This window comes from Drosophila subobscura, chromosome O (genome assembly GCF_008121235.1).
Source record: "Drosophila subobscura isolate 14011-0131.10 chromosome O, UCBerk_Dsub_1.0, whole genome shotgun sequence".
Lineage (NCBI taxonomy): Eukaryota > Metazoa > Arthropoda > Insecta > Diptera > Drosophilidae > Drosophila > Drosophila subobscura.
In genome coordinates this window covers 7,965,247-7,986,740 of record NC_048533.1, presented here as the reverse complement: position 1 = coordinate 7,986,740, position 21,494 = coordinate 7,965,247, and the positions used below count along the sequence as shown (strand labels likewise).

The 21,494-nt window shown below is 46.1% G+C and overlaps 2 protein-coding genes across 6 annotated transcripts in view; one reads left to right on the top strand and one right to left on the bottom strand.

The window, feature by feature from the left end:
- The first annotated feature begins 408 nt into the window (after positions 1 to 408).
- On the top strand, positions 409 to 8,487 carry LOC117898215. 2 transcript variants are annotated; one of them, XM_034807441.1, is made up of 12 exons: positions 409 to 545; positions 1,302 to 1,609; positions 1,669 to 1,876; positions 2,448 to 2,519; positions 3,167 to 3,488; positions 3,549 to 4,758; positions 4,816 to 5,175; positions 5,239 to 5,696; positions 5,762 to 5,860; positions 5,923 to 6,516; positions 6,579 to 6,743; positions 6,807 to 8,487. In XM_034807441.1, exons 2-12 carry the CDS (start codon positions 1,372 to 1,374, stop codon positions 7,011 to 7,013), a joined length of 3,933 nt encoding a protein of 1,310 aa, XP_034663332.1. In that variant the 5' UTR covers positions 409 to 545; positions 1,302 to 1,371; the 3' UTR covers positions 7,014 to 8,487. The 2 variants fall into 2 exon arrangements, with proteins under 2 accessions (XP_034663332.1, XP_034663334.1); XM_034807443.1 differs by lacking the exon at positions 2,448 to 2,519.
- Positions 8,488 to 9,093: 606 nt separating this feature from the next.
- LOC117898212 (inositol 1,4,5-trisphosphate receptor) overlaps positions 9,094 to 21,494 on the bottom strand; it is a 23,369-nt gene continuing 10,968 nt past the window's right edge. For 3 of the 4 annotated variants that reach the window (XM_034807435.1, XM_034807436.1, XM_034807437.1), the window contains 19 exons: positions 20,125 to 20,414; positions 19,989 to 20,059; positions 19,808 to 19,923; positions 18,938 to 19,736; positions 17,663 to 18,882; positions 17,430 to 17,605; positions 17,216 to 17,371; positions 17,007 to 17,160; positions 16,804 to 16,948; positions 16,695 to 16,721; positions 15,933 to 16,615; positions 14,721 to 15,221; positions 11,881 to 14,658; positions 11,631 to 11,823; positions 11,446 to 11,574; positions 11,059 to 11,231; positions 10,836 to 11,000; positions 10,316 to 10,777; positions 9,094 to 10,248 (listed from right to left, as the gene is read on the bottom strand). In XM_034807435.1, coding sequence (XP_034663326.1) covers positions 9,682 to 10,248; positions 10,316 to 10,777; positions 10,836 to 11,000; positions 11,059 to 11,231; positions 11,446 to 11,574; positions 11,631 to 11,823; positions 11,881 to 14,658; positions 14,721 to 15,221; positions 15,933 to 16,615; positions 16,695 to 16,721; positions 16,804 to 16,948; positions 17,007 to 17,160; positions 17,216 to 17,371; positions 17,430 to 17,605; positions 17,663 to 18,882; positions 18,938 to 19,736; positions 19,808 to 19,923; positions 19,989 to 20,059; positions 20,125 to 20,225 — 8,616 coding nt within the window. In that variant the 5' untranslated portion in view covers positions 20,226 to 20,414 and the 3' untranslated portion in view covers positions 9,094 to 9,681. The remainder of the gene's footprint in view (positions 10,249 to 10,315; positions 10,778 to 10,835; positions 11,001 to 11,058; positions 11,232 to 11,445; positions 11,575 to 11,630; positions 11,824 to 11,880; positions 14,659 to 14,720; positions 15,222 to 15,932; positions 16,616 to 16,694; positions 16,722 to 16,803; positions 16,949 to 17,006; positions 17,161 to 17,215; positions 17,372 to 17,429; positions 17,606 to 17,662; positions 18,883 to 18,937; positions 19,737 to 19,807; positions 19,924 to 19,988; positions 20,060 to 20,124; positions 20,415 to 21,494) is intronic. The other variant, XM_034807438.1, reaches the window with a different exon arrangement.

Genomic DNA, 21,494 nt, shown 5'->3' with positions numbered 1-21,494 from the left:
AAAAATTATCAAAATAATATAAAATATATTACTGCAAAAATATGGATATATTTTACATTATTTTGCTTGTATATATTTGCTGAAATTAAATTACGCGCGCTGCGGAGCTTAAAATATCAAAGAACATCGCAAAAACATATCAATATATTGATATTTTGGGACAAAAATCACGACATAAATATATTTTTATTTAAAAAAAATATCGATATATGGATGTAATTTTTTTTTTTTTAAATTTAATCGCTACATCGAAATTGGTTGGTCGCAGACGATGAGTCTGCATTGACCAGGTACAAATGTTACTAAACATTTTGAGCTCAAAAAAGAGTTGTTTGATATACATTTGACAACCCTAATCTGAGGTATTTTTCGGATAGTCAGTCGGTATATTTTTTAGATAAAGGTCACACTGCTGTACAATGTGTATTTGTTTGTCTGTTCGCTCAATAAAATAAAAAACGGAAAAACGTTGGCTTCGCGTTCTCTATTCGTTATTAAAATGCATATACTATCTAAAACCACAGCAATTTGATATATGAAACAAGGTAAACGGAGATTTCTGAAAGTTGAAGCTGAGAACGATACTTTAGAACGACTGGATGGTGCGGCAATTAAACAATAAGAAGTGCTGGGGAGTTGGTTAACTAGTGTCTCTTATAGGGCGTGGAACGAGGCATTTAAGGGCCCCAGACCAACCGTGTAGTTCGTCTCACTAAAACAAACGAAGCGCGAAATTAAGTCGTAAGTTGTGGTAGGTGCTGCCTGCTACCTCCGTGTGGCAGGTGTAATTTGAGTTGTGCGAAACGTTTGTCCCCCCACTCCTCTCGACTCGACTCCACTCCACCACCTTTCCAGCTAGTTTGACAAACCCGTTTGGCCTTTCTGGCAGATTGGCAGAGGCTAATTTGTGATATGGGAAATTCGTTTTGAGTTGAGGCTAAAAAAATTCCACGCGATTCACATTTGTTTACATCCCATCCGAGCCCTCTCGCACTCGCTCTCTGTTTCTATATCTGTCTGGAATTTGTACAATTCTCAACCATTACACATGCGCTGCGCGAGTGTATTTTCAATTAGATCATTAATTTTAATATTGCGCGCGTTTGTGCGATTTCAATTAGTTTGGCCTGCCACTAACAGTGCAACTCGCAAGCCGATGCACTGATACCCTTCTATAAATTAATACCTCTTACTGCGGCAGGGCGAACTAGTCTTGATCTATACCTTCTCGAAGGGTATTCACGTTCCGCAATCATAACTTTTAAACACACAAATAAACAAATTCTTCTCGTTCTTTCCAGCATTCTCTTTTCGGATCACGCAATGGAAGCCGAAATATTAGAGTGAACGGAGGCGATCGGTCAGAAAAGCATGCCCATGTCCCTGCAGGCCGCTGCAGCCCCGGCCCCGGCCCTGGCTCCAGCTCCAGCTGTCAATGCCACGGCCGGCAACCAACTGCTGCGCCCCCAAACTCTGGCCGGGCCCGAGCGTGAGCCCATCGAGTTCAACATCAATCTGGTGGGCGCACCGCCTGAGGTGGAGCAGCTGGTGCAGCAGATCAAGAGCGTCGCCGAGCAGTTCCTATATCATTGGAAGAGTTTTCCCATCGGTAAGATGCGAAGAAAGCGTATTTGGTGCCTGATCCCTTCTAATCGTGTCTAATTGCAGTCTTGCCTCAAGCATTGGCCAGCAGTGGCCTGAATCTGACGGCCAGTAATGCGACGAACAGTGTCAGCAGTCGCAAAGCGCGTCCCATTAATCTGCGTGACCTATTTATAGCGCCTCCCTTCGACGAACTGGATGCAGTGGCATCCGATGGTAGCGGCGAGCCGCGCCGCCTTACAAGCGCCCAATTGAAAACGTTGCGGGAAACTGGGTGAGTTTTGATGTCGGTCGCAGACGAGAGCCTGCTGCTGCTCATGATGGATAGATTGATGGATGAATGGATGATGGATGTTGGTTGGAGACACACCACGCAACTATGCGCTAAATAAGAAGCAAATGCAAAGACACGTCCAGTAAAAAGTGCAGCAAAACAGTTTTGCCAATTGCTGGTCAACTTAAGCGCTTATGCCACATCTCCTCACCCCCCCACACACCTTGCCATTTAATGATTACAATTGTGTATTTCCTTAATTTCCCTCAAAACATTCGCCTACATCATTCCTTGACACTTTTGCACTAAAAGCAAACGCAAATGAATCAAATTAAGGCATGCCTCCAAATCCACCAAAAATAACAAAAAGACGATACAGAGATATTCGGGTTGTCTGCTATCTGTTATCTGTTTTGTGTTTAATTTTATTGTTTCCTTTCCTATAACTTCTCCAACTACTACTACTCCTACTGCATGTACGAAACTGAATCGAATCGAATTGAATCCTTTTGTTAATCAAACATGAAAACGGTTGACAACAACAATTTGTATGTGAAATATTTCTGTAAAGCTTGCAAAAGGATAAATATGGAAAGCCGAAGAAATTAACTTTGGAACAATTGGAAACAATACGTAAAAATGGGTAAATAATCAAACACTAAACACAATAAAGCCAACGAACAAAAATCTACTACTACTACTACTTACTGCTGCTGGGCAAAGGCATAATTCAATCGTAAATGTCTTTCTGCCCGTCCTGCCTGTCTGTTTCAGCCTCAGCATTTGTTTAGTCGGTGTTCTTCCGTTTGTACATATTTTCATTTACTGAATGTTGTTTTATTAATCTGTTTTTCTCTGTTGTTTAATCATAATCTACTATAAAAATGCTCTGGAAATTGTGCATGCTGAAACAAATTGAAACGAAACGTAAATCTATCTGCATGCAAACAAAAAAGAAAACCCTGGAGAGACGTTCCAAAGCCAATCCCTAAACTAGTAGTTACTGATTATAATTTTGTAAAGCTCTTAATGGAGCGAGTCTTAAACTATTATACTCGATTGTCCCCCCACTCCGCACACATATTCTATGTACACTTTACAAACCTTGGAATCGGGCAAACATAATTCTGAATCTGAATCTGGTACACGCTTGTGCATGCCAACAATTTGTCATTTAATATAGTGTTCATTTATGTGTGTTTTTTTATGTTGCCTTCAGCTTCTTCTCTTTCAAATATTAACCATGTGACTGACTAATGCTCTTTCTTTCTGTCCTGCCTATTCCCACAGCGAATTCGATGTGCCGAGCTTGCATTTTCCGGGTCAGGTGCACAAGTGGCGTCTGTCGCAGCTGCTGCAGAAGGGCCGACTGCGTGCCCACGATTCCTTTCTGAGTGATCTGGCCCTGGCGGCCCGCTTTGTGGTGGTCACTGCTCGGTCGCGTATCTTCTCGCATTTCTTTTCGGTTGTGCATGCAGTGCATGGCTTGATCGGGGCATTCACCAAGCTGGCAGATATGTTTATTGGCGTGCCTGCACTGCTGGCCCACAATCTCGACTACAAGATCAAGGAGGAGAGGTGTCGTTTCCTCATAGCCGAGCTGGTTTGCCGAGTAAGATTTTAGATTTAGCTGTTTGATTGATTGATTAAATCTCTCCTTCCACCTACACAGCCCGAGTTCGAGGACTGCCTGGATGGCCTGTGCTCTTATGTTCGTAAAATGCTGCGCCGTGCCACCATGGAAAAGTTCGATTTCAATAGCTGTGAGGTCAGCCAGCCCGTGCCCTATTTGTTCCTCACGCCCAAGGGACAGGAAATCGATTTGCGTCTGTTCTGTCGCGACATCATGCGCAAGACTTTGCCCATCCTAATTGGCATTTTGGAGAGGGAGACGCGTGGCTGGTTTTTGCATTTCCGCGAGCGTCTGATTGCCGAGCTGAGGGCCAAGAAGCTCAACGATAAGGAGATCGAAGAGGAGGTCAACGAGGCCGTGATGAAAGAGTACTTGCAGCGCGTCTATAGCTCCATTGTGGGCAATGCCAAGTTGGCAGAGTTGGGCACCGGCGTGCCCGAGCTGCTCGTCCAGCAGGCCCAGTCCGTGGTGATCATGTACAAGGCTGTGGACAAGGTGCAGCAGGACATCAAGCGCACGCGCGAGGATCACCAAAAGTGTCTGTCCAACGATCACTCTGTGTTGTCGCGCGTAGCGCCCTGGCTGCGCTCCAAGCTGCGTAACGCCGAGGAGAACCGACTGTACAAGTGCGCCTGGTCGGCCCACGAAGAGGCGCTGAAGATGTGCACCCAGCACCAGCTCCATCAGACCGCCTACTTCCTCTCCCGCGATCTGGCCTTCATGAAGGAGCGTGAGCCAGTGCTGCTGAAGGAGCTGAAGAACGCCAAGACGCCCACGCGCAGCTTTCAGTGGGCCTGTCGCATTTGGTCGCCGCAATCGTGGATCATTCGTCGCAATTTCCAGGGCCAGTCGGATGTGATACCCACTGTCATCAGCCAGCATGCCACGTCCATTGTGACGCCACGTTCCGACCCCAGCCAGCCCGTGTTTCTCGTGGAAAAAGAGATCATACGCACCACGAGCACGCGCTGGCCCTTCTGGCGACTGCTGAACATGCTGCAGCGAATCTGGTGCTGGTCCTGGAACATGATGTTCCTGCTCGGCATACTCGTTCCCTGGTGTAGTCCCCTGGGACTGCGCGCTCTCTGCTATGTGAAGCCCTTCATGCCGGACCTGGAACTGTCACAGATCAATGGAACGCTGTTTCCGCGAAAGACGAGCATCACTCAGACCATGGCCTCGCGTCTCATCGAGCTCTGGCGGCACATATCAAAATCACGCACGCATTTCGAGACGGAACCCGATACGGGTAAGTGCGGATGATAATCTTGTTAATTCTTCGCTTTATTACGTACATTCATGACAGGATTTATTGGCAAGGGATTGACGCGTAATCTAAATCGCACGTGGAATTACTTCGTGAAGGGTTTCCTGGGCACCATTGTCATTTTATTCGCATTTCCATTGATCTGTCTGGCTACCAGTTTGCTGAGCATTGGCCTGGCTCTCACTGCCCCGCTGTGGATACCCGTCTTTGTGCTGCTGTTGCACATTTATATGATACTCGTCTATGATCTGGATGCGCCGGATAATACGAAGAATCGTTATTGCATTTTACTGGAGGCCATTGTTTGGAATCTACTCATACAGGGACTGCTGCAGCCGGTGGCGGCGGTTCTGGTCGCCACACTCATCTGTCCCCTGGCAGCAGGGATTGTCTTTATAGGTAAGCAATCTCTCTGAGTGCCATCAGATCGTGTCTGTTAATCTTTTAAGCTGTACTTTTCAGTTGGCGTCATTCGGTATACACTGCGGCTTGTCTGGGACTCGCTCACCTACCATCTGTTTATTAAGAAATGCGGACGCGTGCCTGCCTCCGATAGCATTGCAGTGAAACGGATTGCTGGCCCTGGTTTGGCTCTGGACTACTACTTTATAATCAGACCAGAGCAGGCCCTGGCCGCGCTAGAGGCTAAAATGGAACTGGACGAATTGCAGGCATATCAACATGCCACCGAACGGGTGGTCCTGCAGCCACAGCAGGATTTCCTGCAGTTTGTCGAGGCCTGCTTTGGACCCTTCTCCGCTCAAATTAGCAAGATTGGTCCGTACTTGTCGCTTGATCGAGAGGCGCAGGATTTAATGAGCACGCTGCACGAGAAGCTGGAGAAACGGCGACGTGAACTGCAAACGGCACTGACCACTCAGGTCAAGTCGCGCATTAAGCTGAATACCAAAGAATTGAAGGTACGTACATACCATGATCAGAGTGAATCCAAAATGAATTTTATTTATCCATTTGTGTCTCGTAGATTGCAATACAATTGGCCGCCCATATATTAGAGAAGTATTATCCGTCTCATGTTATCGGCAGACTGTCGATTACCGAAGAAGAATTCTGGGATAACAAGGTGAGTGTAAACCTTACGTTAACTTTTGAATTAAAATCATAAATAATTGTTACACTTTACAGGGTCTCACGGTTAACGACTGGCCGGGTTTGGCTGGTCTTATATACACCGACATATTTAGTTTAGATTTTCTAACGCCATTGACTGAACACGATACCCATTTTAAGCTAGAACCACATGCCTCGCTCGATCTGATGCGCTATACGGAGATGGTGAAGAATGCCAATGATGTGATCGGCTCCAAGGGGCTGGACCTGCTGGGCAATGTGTATGCCCCGCGTGGCAATGTGCAGGTACATCTGCCATTTCTTGAGGTGACCGCCTTTAATCCGCGCTCCCGCATAACGCTCACCTTCCGCAAGCCCGAGAAGCGGGACATGTCTGTGGGTCTGACCACGCCGCGAGTGCGCGCCCATCGGGCCCAGCATGTACCGAAAGCAGGGCAGGATGGCCAGAAGCCCTGGCGACCATGGAAGCAGCAGTGCGGTGACAAGAGTGTGACGGAAAATCTGCTTATACCGCTGCCAGTGCCGCATCCCGTGCACATTGCCATAGCTATTTTCAATCGCGACACGGAACAGCCCATTCCTTTGGACTCGGAGCTGGTCTGGGAGATACTGAAATCAATTGAAGATTGCCAAGGCGGCGATGCAATGGTAAGCTGCCCCAGTATCAGCTCTGAAATCTATTTGCCTAATCCCTCTCCATTTTTTTATAGGCTGTCCAGTCTGTGGCGCGTTATCGTGGAGCGGTGATCGAGTCTAGCAATGATTCGCTGGACAGCAGCAGCAGCATTGGCAGCACCAGGGACTCTGGCTCTGGTTCAGTGTCTGGCTCCGCTTTGGGTAATGGCACCGAAACTCTGCCTTGTGACAATCGTGAGGTGAGCATACGAATCATTCTTGTTAGAGCATGGCTCTTATTGACTTCTCTGCTTTCCCAAAAGGTGTGTACGCAGGTCAAAGTGGATGCGGAACCACCATCGGGCGCCTCCGGCTTCCATTGGACCCTAAGTAATTGGGGAGCTGCACAGACCGCCCGTCGTCGTACCAACTCAAATGTGCGCGTAGATTTGGCCAGTCCCGAGGATATATCACTGGACACGGACAGTTCGCGGGCTGTATTTAACAATGCCTATGGCACAACTGTCTAACAGGCCCCACTGTCTCTCTGGTTCGGGGGCACACAAGTATATATCTAACCCATATATACCCATAGAGATGTGCGTGGCTGCTCGCTTTTAAATGAAGATATGCATAATCCTGTTTTTATCTCGAATATTGTTTTAAGAGTTGGCTTTTAAGTCCCTGTATCCTTCTAAGAAACCGCTTTAAAAGGTTGCAACTGTCCAAGCTTCTTTGGAGGACTCACTCACTCCCATTTTCATTGTAGAATCACCAAAAGCAGCCGCGCTAGTTAACGTGTAATATGAACAAATTTATCCCATATATATCTATATTTACATACATATGCGTATATGATATACATATATGATTTGTTAGTATATATACTAAATATATAATGTATCTACACTGCATACACAAATCGAAAGCAAAGCAGCAGCAAACTTCAATCTAGTCGCAAGCTAATTTTATGCAGCAATTTCACTCGAATTCTTCTTATGCAAAACTACTAAACAAATACCAAAACACAAACGCAGCCCCATGACAACGTTTTTTACCTTTTGTTTTCCATACCACGAAATAGTTATTAATTATATATACAACAAATATGCCATGAGATTTTTTCTTTGTACCTCTAACGATACAAAAACGAATATTAATTTTAAACCGCCCCGCAAGAGAAACTAATTTGTATTATAATGCCTTGAATTGTACTATGAGCAGTTGAACAAATATTGTTAATTAATAACTAATTTATTTATAGAAACACACACACACACTCTGATTACTAAATACCTACATATGTATATGTTTTATCTTCTCCAATAATTTTTCTTCCAACCGAACTACATTTATGGAAATTATTAATGATATTCAACAAAAGGCAGCGTAAAGTAATGATAAATAGGAAAAGAAGAATAAACATTTTTACATTTATATATACAATATACATTTACATATATATGTACTATATACATATATATATAGTATATATTCAGGAGGTAATCGTAAATTACAAAACTGTTGAGGCGTTTTTTGTATCTGCCATTTTCCAAACCCAAATCGAATTCCAATCTGACTCCCTCCCCAGAGCAAGATGCCCTCCAAGTATTTCTCAGACACTAATCATTTTCACTATACTAGTACTATTTTTAACTGCCACAAATTCAAGTATTAATATTGTTTCCTGATTACGTATTTCGCACTCGAAAACCCATCCGAATTTCGTCATCGTTCCGGCAGCTTTCTTCCAATGTTTATATGTTTAGATCTTTTAACTGATTTTGTACAACGTTTTTTATATTTATTCTAATTTGGAACAATGAAAGGCAATGCAATCCAACCAACCAACGGAATGAATCTTTACATACAAATATACAAAACATTTACATCAAATACGTAGGTATAAAAATTAAACGCAAGCAAAAGCAAAAACCAAGCAAATTAAAACCGAGAACGGCAAAGCTCATAAAGATGCATTAAACAATTTTATGTAAAACGTTTTCTTAATATTAAACAAAAACCAGATGTAACAATAAACTATGAATGAATGATGTGTGCGGGCAGCTTTTCAAGTGCCGCCAAGCCGTAAATTAATATTTAATTATTCGTTTACAACCTTCGGCATTTGAAAAGCTGCTCGCAAACTTGTAGTGTAATATGTAATAATAAAAATGTTGGCTAAAAGTAATCAAAGCTAATCGTGTTTTTATCTGGATTCTTGGAAACCCTTTCCAGATGTGTCCCCAATTTAATTATCGTTAAAAGACTTGTTTTTCCTCTCGGTTCGCGATCGTGGGAGTCCTGCAAGATAGTTGAACCCTTTAAAGATGATTGCGTCTCAATTTGATAGTCTTTATTTAAAAGATATTTATGTATATGCATTTATATGTAAAGATATAAAGTTGCACTTAAATGTAGTTTAGTTTCTCTTAGGATACAATCTAGATGTTAGCTTAGAATGAATTTAACCAACAAAACTCGTTTCGAGCACTAAGTAAACAATTCAAGAATGAAAACGGAACGGAATCGAAATATAAATGGAAGAAAAAGGTGTAATCACAATAATTAGTTTTGATTGCAAATCGATTGTTTCTGGTATTAAAAAACTTATTAGAAATTATTCGTATATAGTATTAACAATTAACTAAAGTAGCTTAAAACAGCGTAAGACGTTTCCGAAAATTGTTTTTTGAGGTCGCTCGGCGAACATGTTCAAGTTAACTACAGGTCTAGATTCTAGCATTCAGGTATTTTAGAGTCAACAAGGATATAAGAGGGTGGAGGGTAGAGGTAAGGCGGAAAAACATTGTCTAGATTGTGAAAAAAATGCGTAACACGCCCACTAATTAACATGTTAACAGCCCTAAGTTCTCTGAGTGTGAGTTCACTATATATTCAGTTATTCAGTTAGTTGTTGGTTTTTGCATATAAGATTGCGAAGATTATATCTAGAGGGAGGAGTGTTATTTGAGCAAGTTTCTTTGTTGCTTTTGGAATTCGAATCTAATACAGAAGAAGTAATTCGGGAACACTCGATACGCGAGATAAAAAATCTTGTATCACTCCAGGAGTGTCCGCTCTGAGAACGAGACTTTCATTAAGGTTCTCATATCTATGTGAGTGCATGGGGAATGTTTACCAAATTTAAGTGCAAAGAAGGAAGGGTTACGTTATCTATGCTAAACGGATTCCTCCTCATTGAAACGGCAGGAGGCTGTTTGCCGTTGTGTTGAGCAGACCCAGGCGCTGTTTCTGTTTGCGCTGCTCGGTCATATGGTCCTTGAGCTCGTGCAGTTGCGTGGACAGATTCTTGATGAGCAGTTGCGTCTCCAGCAGCTGGGTCTGCATGCTGCGCAGCTCAATCTGCTCGCCATCCGCATCCACAGCCGCCAGGGACATGGCCCGCAGGCGGGGAAACCATTCCAGTATGCCAGCCTTGACCATGGCATAGACATAGCTTTCGGGACCGGTGAATTCGGTGGGGTCCTTCACCTTGACCAGGACAATAAAGTACAGATAGTGCCACATGTTGTGCTCGCTCTTAATGTGCTCTTCGAAGCTGACTGTCTTGTTGTCGAATGCCGACCGATTTAGGGAGCACACGAAGCAGGTCGTCTTCAGTATGGCCTCCTTTTGTTGCTTCTCCGAACGTAGATCGGCAAAGGTGTCGATGATCACACCAAAGATTAGATTCAAAACGATAATGATCACAATGAAGAAGAACAGCAGATCGTAGATTACTCGAGCCACAAACAGACCCTCCTGCAAGGAAACAAACACACATTAAGGATCGTCAGGGAGAAATGTATCAAAATGATAGCTGGAATACCTTGCTAGAGGGCGCCCTGAGAATATCACCAATGCCGCCGCCATTCCGCAATCCCTGATTCAGCGTGGTCACAATGCACATGACCAGAGAGTCACACGAACGTTCCTTTACATCGCCGCCAGCACTGGCGCTGCTAGCTACATCGCTCGATGCTGTATTTCCCGCTGCTGGATTGCTGCCTGCACAATTTCCCAGCGCATCGGGCGACGCACAAAACTCTTCTACCGCTGGCGGCACTGAGATCGTCACTGGTGACATGGCCAGTGGTGAGGCGGCATTCTCCTGCTCCTCAAAGTCCACACTGACCAGGAAGTCATCTCTAAAGAACATGTAGCCAATGATGGAGAACAGGTAGACCAAAATCAGAGCCAGCACAGCAGTCAGCACTATCGAGCGTCCATTGCGTGTCACCGAACGGATGACATTGACCAGCGTCTCCTCGCGATACACCACATCAAAGAGCTGGCGGAAAACATATTAAATTAAAGATCTAAAGAAGTCGAAGTAGCATAAGACATACCAACAAGGAATAAAAGAATGGATGAACAATCAGACCACAGAAACAGAATGCAATATAAATGCAATGATAAAGCAACTGCATGTCGGTGATTATTTTGATCAATTTCTTCTCCAATGTTCCCTTGTTGCCCATTATGCTGACTATGTGAACGCTCTTGAGTGTGACCTATAAACAGGATTTATTATTACAGATTGCAATAAATTATAGAAACTCGAGTACATACCGTGACTACTCCAAGCAAACAGAGCGTTGACTCTGGTCCCAGTAAAAAGTTTGAGCGTAGTATGGCGGAGGCTATAAGTGTTCGTATGCCAGATGCACGTGGCAGCATTATCACAAAGACCAACGACAGCAGCATTATGATCCAGAAAAGCAGCGAAATGTGCGGACTCAGTTCTGAAATGTGAACAAAACATAACATCAAATTTGGAAATTCCAGCACAATGTGAAGAATGCTATTAAATCTCATTGATAATTATTTATTTATGGTTTGCTAAGTGCTCTAAACATTGCTCTATATGACAGCATTCAGATGTAAGCATCATCTAAGCTGTTTGTTCTCTTGCACAATCCCTTCCCAGCTTAAGGGCTGTCCTTTTTATATTCTCACCTGGTACAGTATTACTTTTGTCAAATGGATAGAAAAGGGCCACAATTATGTTAATGACAACCACACAATTGAAGAGTATGTTGCTCCACAGCGACATGTAGCTGCTGATCCAAAACAGTAAGGGTTGACCTGGAACAGTGACAAATCATTGAGTGAAATCCTTAAGGGAATGAGTATAAGCTTACTTCTTAGCTTCTTTTGCCATTTCATCTCGTTGAACATCTCCTCGGCTTTGTCAAAGAAGTCAGCCACCTTTGAGCCCTGATCATCCCGTTCGGCAGTGTTGAGAATTTTGATTTTCGTATCCGTGGTCAAGTACTCGCAGATTTCTGGTATGGGAAAGACAATCTGCTCCAAAGTGCGATCATTGCGAACAATCTATAAAGAAAGCAGTACTTGTAGACAATTCCTAAACGATCCATGGGTTGGTCATACCTCAATTTGTGCCGTGTGCGTGGCATAGTACATGAGAGCCTGACTGGTCTTGGCATCAAAGCTGGCCGATTGTGGATCCTCGGAGGCCTTGAGCAGCCCGGCCAGCTCCTTGTTGTGCTGCGCCAGCTGATGACACAGTATGTAGATGTTGTGGCCCACTTCGCGGGGACTTACAGTGGCATCGTCGTCATCGGTCGCTGCATCCGGCTCATCCGCCTCGTCATGCTCGTCGATGAGCTCCTCCTGGTGGTAGGCCTTGCAGGCCACCTCCACCAGCTGCTTGGGGTTCATGTTGTAGAGTATGCGCTCCGCATTCTCGCTGTCGCCGCGGCTCTCCATTATGGCCAGCAGCAGCTTGGAGGCGTTGTTCTTTAGCTCCAGTACCAGATCCATGCGGTTCTCGCCCAGCGGATTGATGTTGTTCAGAATCAGAGCCGTAATAATGTCCAGCCCATTCGATTCGTGGGTGGCAATGCAGTTCTGGTTCTCGTGGCAGGGCCCCTGGCAGTACTCGGTGAGTGTTTCCAGCGTCTGGTTGATCAGCGCCACATTGTGCTCGTTGATGTAGAGCCCCAGCAGGCCCAGGCCACCGGTGGTCGAGCCGCAGATGCAGTCGAGGAACATCAGCGTCTCGGACACCAGATTGTTGTTTGTTTTGTTGTTCTGATTACGCAGCAGGTTCTGCATGTCGGGATTGTGGTTCTCGCAGAGGAGCTGCAGGAAGCGGAGGATGGGCTGCATGACCAGCACCTTGTTGGAGAGCTGATTGCGCTGCTCCTTGCTGTCCTTGTGCTTTTCGAGCTTCTCGGCCAGTATATCCTCCAGCGGACTGTTCACACTGATCGAGGAGCTCTCCTCCCCGGAGTGGATATTCCGTGCATTGCCGTACGCCCGCACTGTGGCCAGCCCGGCATTGTGCAGTTCCCGCTTCAGCTCCTCGGTGATGACAACTCCGTTGCTCTTTAGGCCATGCTTGCGGGAGATCTTATCCAACTCCAGATTCGTGTCTGTCTTGTGCTCATGCGCCTTGGCGGCAATGTCCGTGGTGTTGACGGTAACCGTGGACTTGATCTCCTGCTGGGCGTCCTTCATCTTCTCGAAGAACACCTTGAAGAAGGCCTGGTTGAGGTCGTCGCTGAGGAACTTCTGGAATATACCCTTTTGAATGATCGGATTGCCGCCCTCCAGCAGCGCAATGCCCAGCTCCACGGCCTCCACGAATATGTTGGGCGAGTGAACCGACTTGATGACCAGCTCCACCACCAGATCGGAGGCACCCTCGCGGTCCAGATGGTTCTGCATCTCGTGTAGGGTCTTGCCCGCCCTCGCCAGGTACTTGGCCCCCGGTCCGTGGGTCACGAGATGGTGCTGCTTGGCCATCTCCGACATGGGCGGCACGGCTGCGCGAAGGGGCAACAACATGTCCTCCTCCAGCCTGGGTGTGCTCTTGCACTGGAAGTAGCGCAGGAGGAGCGTTTGCCGCAGGGCATCTCCCTTCTCGCCGTAGTTCACATCGATGGCCATCATCTCGCGGAGTGTGCGCAGCACCTTGACGCACATGCGCTCCTCCTTCTCCTCCAGCAGCTTCTCGGTGTGCTTGATCAGTTTGCGGATGAAGCCCCCGCTCTCGCAGCGCTTGCGGGCCTCTGTGCCAGCGGGGAAGAGCAATTCCGAGCGGTAGAGGATGTCCACGAGCAGCGAGAGCTCCGCCTCCACCACGGGCTTCAGCTGATCTTCCAGCAGCGAGACAATGTCCTGCAGGCCCTCGATGATCGAGCGGTCCCAGCGCATCAGGCTGGCCGACTGTTGCGTCTCGTATTTCGGTTGCTTGGAGGCCAGCAGCCACTTGGTTGTCTGCCGTGTCAGCATGGCCGTCTTGCTGGACATGTTGGCCACCTGCTGCTCCAACTCCAGCGGCAGGGCTATGCTGCGCATCTTGGCCGACTCGACCAACGTGCGGATGCAGTTCTCGACATTGAATCGGTCCGCCAGCGACATCCACTTGCACTGGGTGAGGCGGTAGGCGGCCTGCAGAAGCTGCACGAAGATCAACTGACGCGTCTGCACGATGGCGCTCTGGTCGGAGAAGGGGCTGGAGAAGAAGCTGCCCAGCAGATTGGTCACCCCATTCAAAACGTACGCCTGCAGCGTCTTGTTCGCACTGGCTGCGGCATTCGAGATCAACTGATGGATGTCCACCAGGAAGCTCTTCTCGAACAGGTTCCACATGTGGCCCGAGGCATAGATTTCCTTCATCTCCACCTCCGTGTCGATGTAGCAGTGATTGAGAAAGTCCACATAGGCCTCCTTCACCTCGGGCATGCACAGCGGATGGCAAATGATCGTGACGATGTCATCCAGCGAGATCAGATTGTTGCACTTGATCTCCGTGTACACGTTCTTGCCCATGGTGCAGCAGGCCAGCAGCTTGACCAGCTCCACGTGGTACTTCAGCGGACTGTCGTCGCTGAGCTTCTCCATGCGGGCCAGCTGCTGCTGCTGCATCATCTGCACAAAGTGCTGGAACGAGGTCTTGTCGTTGTAGAACACGAGCACATCCTCGCCGGAATTGATCAGCTCCTGCATCACCATGTCCTGGCACTTGCGAATGAACTGATTCTCCGCCTTGACAATTGTCTGAAGGAACTGCAAATATGCCACATGCCTGCCATGTATTTCGATGCAGTGCACAAAGTGCTGCACCACCTTATCCGTCACTTCATTGCACAGCGCCAGGTTATCCTTGAAGATGGCACACACTGTCTTGGCCTCGAGTATCTGCAGGTGATTCCATAATTAGTACAATGCTTAAATAAAATATATATTTAAAAAAGTTTTACTCCAGGGTTCAGGAACAAGTCGAGATGATTGTGGAGCAGAACTTGATTCTGCTGATTGCCCAGGCAAAAGTTCTGCAGGAATTCGTGGGCCAGGCACATCAGTTCCTTCATCAGTTCATCGTCCTTCTCGTCATAGGGATTCTGCAGCAGATCCAGTACGACCGTGTGCACACCCACATTCCTTAGGAGTCGCTGCTCATGCTTGCGTGGCTTTACCACCGATGATCCGAGGCCATGCCCAGAGGCCGTGACGCAAAATTTGTTCATTCGCATCAGGATCTCCTTGACCTTGCGGTACTCGTTGCGCTGCTCCTGGGACAGAGCCGCATTGTACTCCACATTGACGGCATCCCCAGCTGGATCTGTGCCCCCCAGCTCGTCCGTGGCCTTCGCCTTGTACACCCACAGCTCAGACTTTTCCACACTCTGCCGCAGTATATCCAGATCAGATTTGATCTGCTTGTACGACTCCACATCGCTGTCCGAGACGAGAAGTTGCACCTGCAAGCGGCAGACAATAATGCAAGTTAGGTTCTGTTGAAGCAATCCTCCTTGGAGGTTTCGTTTTGAAAATATCATGGGTACATACAAAATCAAAAGAGCGTTCAGTACGGTATGCGGAATACGTCCACTATTGTTAGTTAGTTAGTTTTCAATACATAATTGTTGGTGTGGTTTTTGTTATTTTGTTATTTATGTGAAATACGATTGCATACGATATATAGTGATTCGGTTCGATCGAGATACATATATATGATGGTTATTTTATATAGAGAGAGAGATTGAGAGAGTTAGCGCATGCAAACACAAGAGAAAAGATGAGTATTAGATCGATTAAAGTGTTATTTGATTACGAAAGCTACATATAAGATCAACGGCATGCCGTAGGACTACAATACTCTTGCAAATGTCACTAATAAATTATAGAAGATGTATATATCAGATAATCTAATAAAATTATAGCTATAAAGCAGCTGTGGGCACATGTCGGGGTCATGTACATAGATGCTTGACTAGAGACGCACAAGCGAAAAATGTAAAAGAGAATACCCATGAATCTTGAAGCATCATTCTATACTATAGAATCTTTAGCATTATTTCTACTTTTACAACATAAATTCTACATTCTTCATTATATCCTTGCAAGAGCATTTAAAAAATCCAAAGTCAATGATAAAATGTAATCTCTCTCTCCCTCTGGTGAACACACACCTGTCGAAAGGCCTGTAGGACTTCTTGGCGTTGGCTAAAGTGACGGAAGAGCAGATGCAGTGCACCCGAAACCAAAGGCGCATAGTCGTGCATTATCAGATGGAGGAGCACGCGCAGAAATGTGCGTCCGCCCTGGCCATCCAAATCCAGATTAGCAGCATCACTGCGCTCGCAGTCAAAGATCCCCTCCGCCTGCACACCAATGGACTCCAGGTCGATGTTCTTTTGTCGCGCTGTGGCAGCCGCAGCCGCAGCTGCTGCAGCAGCCATTGACTCTGCGTTAGCCATGGGATCGTTGGGATCATTGGGTTCATTGGGTGTGCTCAAAGGTGATGGTTGTGACTGTTGCTGGGGCTGGGGCTGCTGCTGTGGCTGTGGCGTGCCAGACTCTGCTACACTTGAGGCGGCAGCCGCCACATCGGATTCGTCAAACTCCCGCTTGAAGATGGACAGCAAGCAGCTGATTCTGTAGTCCAAACGCACATCCAGTATGAATTGGAGTATCTCTATGATCTTGAGTTTGGTGTCCATCACCAAAGGGTACTCCTTCATCAGTTGGGACACACTCTTGCGCTGCTGCAGGGCCATAGAAGGTGCTGCAATGGCCTGACCCACCGAACCGAGCGCCAGCGATGTCATCACTGTATTTATGTCACCAATGGAACGCAGGACACCGCCTTCAGCTGTAATGTGTGGAAAATCGGAATGAATAAATGAATATCTTCTGAGGTTCCTTTAGATCTGCTCGAAATGAATGATTACCCTCGGCTTTTGTCTCCTCTTCGACAGCTTGTCAATGAAAATACCAATCAAAATGACAAATGAACAAATCTCTAGATGTATTTTCAATTAGTTTTTTGTGTTTACTTACAATCAATGTCTGTGCTGGCAAAGGCTCCACCCGTAGAGTTATCCGAAACACAGTCCAGAATGGAGAGCAACGTCTTGGTTAGCCTCAACAGATCACTGAAGCTGTAGAAGCCAAAGTATATCAAATCTCTGGCTAGTTTTACCACCTACAAAAGATGCATTCAGTTAGATATCTTGGTAGATTTATTCTATGGGTTTGCCCACCTCAAATGTGAGTTTATTCTGCTCTTGATCGGTAAAGAGCCACACTTTGGTGGCCACATTGCACAGATAATTCTCCACAAAGGCAATTGTGGTGTTGAATTTGGCGCGACAGGCCTGTTTATTCTGATCTGGTTGCTGGTTCTTGCCATCGTAGCTGCAACCAAAAGAGAATCAGCAATGCTAAAAAGATTCTTCTCAGATTTACTCACTCCATAATGGACATCTTTGTGTGTATTTCACTCCACAGACGTGCATATTTGACAGGCGTAACAGGTTCCTGGGGATCACGATCCACATGCAAATGCAGCATCAGACGACAGAAGGAGGCACGCAGCTCGTAGGGCATCGTTTCATCCGACATGCATCTGCGAAAAAGGTTAAGTATTAACAGGAAATTCTTTGTTTTCTTTAACCATCATTCACTTGAGAATCAAATCAATGTCCAGGCGTGGCGAGAGTTCATTCAGAGCCAGGTACTGACGGTTTAAGCACATATTGGAGAACAGATTTAACTGATGGCGATAGTAATTGAGTATGGCCGCATCCTGCTCAGAGCCATCGGCCACTGAATCGGCCAGATCTGCCATCGATCGAGAGGTCTACAAAAAGATAGAAATTATAATCTAATGCTTTGTCGTTATTCTTTTGCCCCTCACCGGTTGTCCTGTCCATTTCAAATGTATTTCATATTTATCCCCCGGCGACATCAGATCCTCCTCTTCATTCAAGCTGGCACTATCCCACGTTGTGGTGGTGGATGTGGACTGCACATCGGAACGGTCCTCGTCATCGCCCGCCACTTCGGTGAGCGTGGCCAGGCACACATCCTCGGTGGTGCCCTTGTAGCAGCGCACCAATGTCGAAGTGTTCTTCAGGGCCTTCACCTGTGTCTCGATGAGTATGTCCTTGTTCTTATCGCTGAGTACACTCTTGCAGATCAGTTCCTGGGTGACGGCAATGGCTTTGCGATTCGACACACACAAATCTGACAGATAGTCGAGGAAACGCGAGTCCCAGTTGTGCATATTCTTACGCACGAGACCCACAAATGTCTCAATCTCGGCGGCGGTGATGTGCTTCTCCAGCAGCTTGCGATTGTTGTGCAGCAGCGCAGTGATGGTGTCCTCGGCCAGGATGTCGTAGCCGATCTGCTTCTGCATCAGGCCAAAGTGCTTGGCTATGTATTCCTGATTCTTGCGATAGTCCTGCTGCGACAGCCGCAGTATGCGGTAGCACAGCCTAAAGATGTTTTTGTAGGGCGCATTCTTGGGATCCCCCAGCTCATCTAGCCTTAGGAAAGGACCATCGCCTGCGGTGTGCTCTTGGAACGGTCCCTGGAGTATCTTGAACAACTGCTTGAGTATGTACTGCTCTCGCAGCAGCTTCTGGCGGTCCCTGATTGGATTCTTGATGGTAAACTCCAATGCCTTTGTCTTGTTCTGCTCATTCTCCATTCCGGCTATAAAGTAGACAATATCCTGCAGCAGGGAGATCAACGCCCGCCGCTCATTGATCGAGATGCTGCCATTGTCCAGCTTGCTGGTGACCAGCGCCAGCACCTTGCACGCATCGTTGGCAAAATCCAAATCACGCACTTCCACGGGGGAGACGGGTATCAGAGCAAAGGCCTCCTTGTCCTCCTTGATAGGGGAGCAGCAGACCTTCGACATCACCGGCTTGTCGTCGTCCGCATCGATGGGTATCGATGTGGCATGCACCCACGTATTGGAGCAGATGTGCTGCAGCCGCACATAGCTGGACTGTGGAACCAGACTGTCCGGTCGGGCCATGGTGGTGGCATCCAGCACAAAAACCGAGGCAATGTCAGCGGAATAGGGCACGGAAACGAGTCGATATTGCTTTCCTTTGGGTTTTTCTGTAAAGAAAATATTAGAGCTATGGAAAGGCAATATCAACGCAGGGATCCTCACCATTTAGTGTTGAATTCATTGTAGAACTCAGTCCCGAATCCTTGCTGCAGTCCCCCAGCAGCAGTTCGTGTGCCGCCACCACAGAGGCAGAGATTCCAGCGGCCACATCCACCTCTGCTTCTGCGGCCAGATAGTGTCCGGTGGCCAAATGCTTAAAGCGATACAGGGAATTCCAGTCGCCTGCACCACCGCGACACGAGTCATGCTGCACCACTTCGATCTCCCACAGGGCCTTGCTGCTGGTGGCTGCAGTGGCACTGGTGCGTCCCGTGGTCCTTAAAAACACATGATACTGCTTCTTGTACTCGTCCATGGTGAGGAATTTCTCCTGCTCTGCATGGAACAGACGCACCACATCGCCGCCCTTGAGTATGTGCTCCTGGTTCTCCTTGTGTTCCATAAATAGAGAGATCTTCCACGATGTGGATGAGTTCAAGACGTTCACCTCCTTGCAGCCGGGATTGTCGGGCAGCTCGTAGCTGGCGGCCACATGTAGATTCTGCTGGTCGGCATTAACCGGACTGAGTATCACCTTATCCCCCACCACCACATAGTCCCCAATGGAGCGAAGTTTGTAGAACGGTTTGATGTAGAACCAGGATCCCTCATTCCCGTTCGCATCCAGATACACGCGCATCGCATTCTTCTCGAGCAGCGACGGCAGTCGCTTGTTCACAGTCAGATATTTGTTGGACTTTAGATGCAGAAGCTGCACCACAGCACGTCCATATTGAATGGATGTGCCCAGCAGCTTCTTGTTCTCCGTTTCGTTTTGTTTCTTCTCAATCTCTGCCGCGTGCTGCAAATATAGATGGACTTTACCTTTAAGCAAAAGTCTTCCCTGTGGCTCGGTTCCTGTTTTATGCTTACATGCAATCTCTTGAGCAGATTTGGATCTGTGTTGGAGCTGGCTGATTGTTTGGCTGCCTTCCAGAACTGCTTTTGTGCGGAATATCGATTCATGGGACATATTTTGATCAAGCAATCTGTGGATTTAGGACACAAATAAATGTGGATTCTCAGTGGAGTTTACTTTTATTCTACGACTTACCTCGAAACTTTTTGGGCGGACAACTCAAGTCACCCGCCTCGGGGCAAACCACTGTACGATCATCCACCAGACTGTCGAAGAAGCAAACGATTAGGTGAAATATTCAGTAATCGTTTTGCTGCAGAAGGACACTTACCCGAGTGTGCTCAAGAATCCACACACGCTGCCCTCTGCATACAGGGAGACAATGTCCCCCAAGTGCAGGAAGCTCGCAGAGCCTATTATATTGTCGCCCATGTTTTGTTTGGCGGGTAGGGGGCCCAGAGAATGCCAGGGGAGTGGTGTGTATGTGTGTGCTGTGGCCTCCGGGGGTTCTCTGCCTCTCTCTCATGTGCCTCTCGTGGCTTCTTGTGTCTTCTCGTGGCTTTTGTGTTGGCTCGGTTATGCGAATTAATTGCAATGATTTGTCCTCCCTCTCGTTATATCCTGTGGCGTTTTATAGAAAAGAGAACAAACATTATGTTTACTACATGTCCAAGGGAGAATGGATGCTTATGTACATATGCGTGTCCTATAGACCATTTATAATTGACTTTAGTTGCGTTTTTAATAGCATTAAATTAAACAAATAAACTTTATGTTCATAAATTAATTAAAATGATTTGATTACACCATTAAACCCTCAAGTGTACCTTTAAGGGCATTGTTTATTTGATTTTGTATCCATTAAAGCTCTTAAGTATCAGGTCATTTTGTACTTAAATTTGTTTACGCCCGTACCCCCACATATTTATTGCATCTTAAAGCATGTTTTATTGCAAATAAAGGCAATAAAAGCGAAAGAATCGACCAATGGGAATGTGTTTTAGCCGAATGTTTGATATTCATACAAAAGTTTCTGTTGAGAAATATATCGGGGTTATATAAGCAAACATAAAGGAACAACTGTTGATCTACTTCAAGTTGTTGGTTTTTGGTTTTTACAAGTACGCTGAAAAAGTTATTCTTTTTTCAATAGAATAATGTGCACTTAAAATGTAGAAAAGTATCATACAGTTCTTTCGAATAATTTAAGATTTATGCACATATACAGAACCTTCTGTATAACTTATGTACATATGTACATACCTACATACATAAAATATACAGCCTGTTTAAGCCTTTAATAACTTTAATCTTTCCTACTTCTAGATTATATTTATGGTTCCCAGTTGAGTTCCATCTTTTTATCTTATTTGTACAATGAAATGCATATTTTGCTCTATGCTCTAGAAAATCACTAAAAAAATCACAAACTAAAGTCTAAACTTTATTTTCCAAATAGTTTTCAATATTAATTTCTGCTGATCATATAGATTTATATTTTCCCTAGTTGGTTCCTCCCTCTGGCCTCAATCCGATACAATCCGAACTGCTTCACTGGGGGGGTTATTTTCTTCAGTCATGTTAAATGTTGTTTTCTTTTTTTTTTGGGTTATTGAGTTATAAAATATTCATTGACCAACCCCTCTGATGGCATTACGCCGCTCAATGGGTACCACCCCATGGAGGAAAATACAGCCAGTG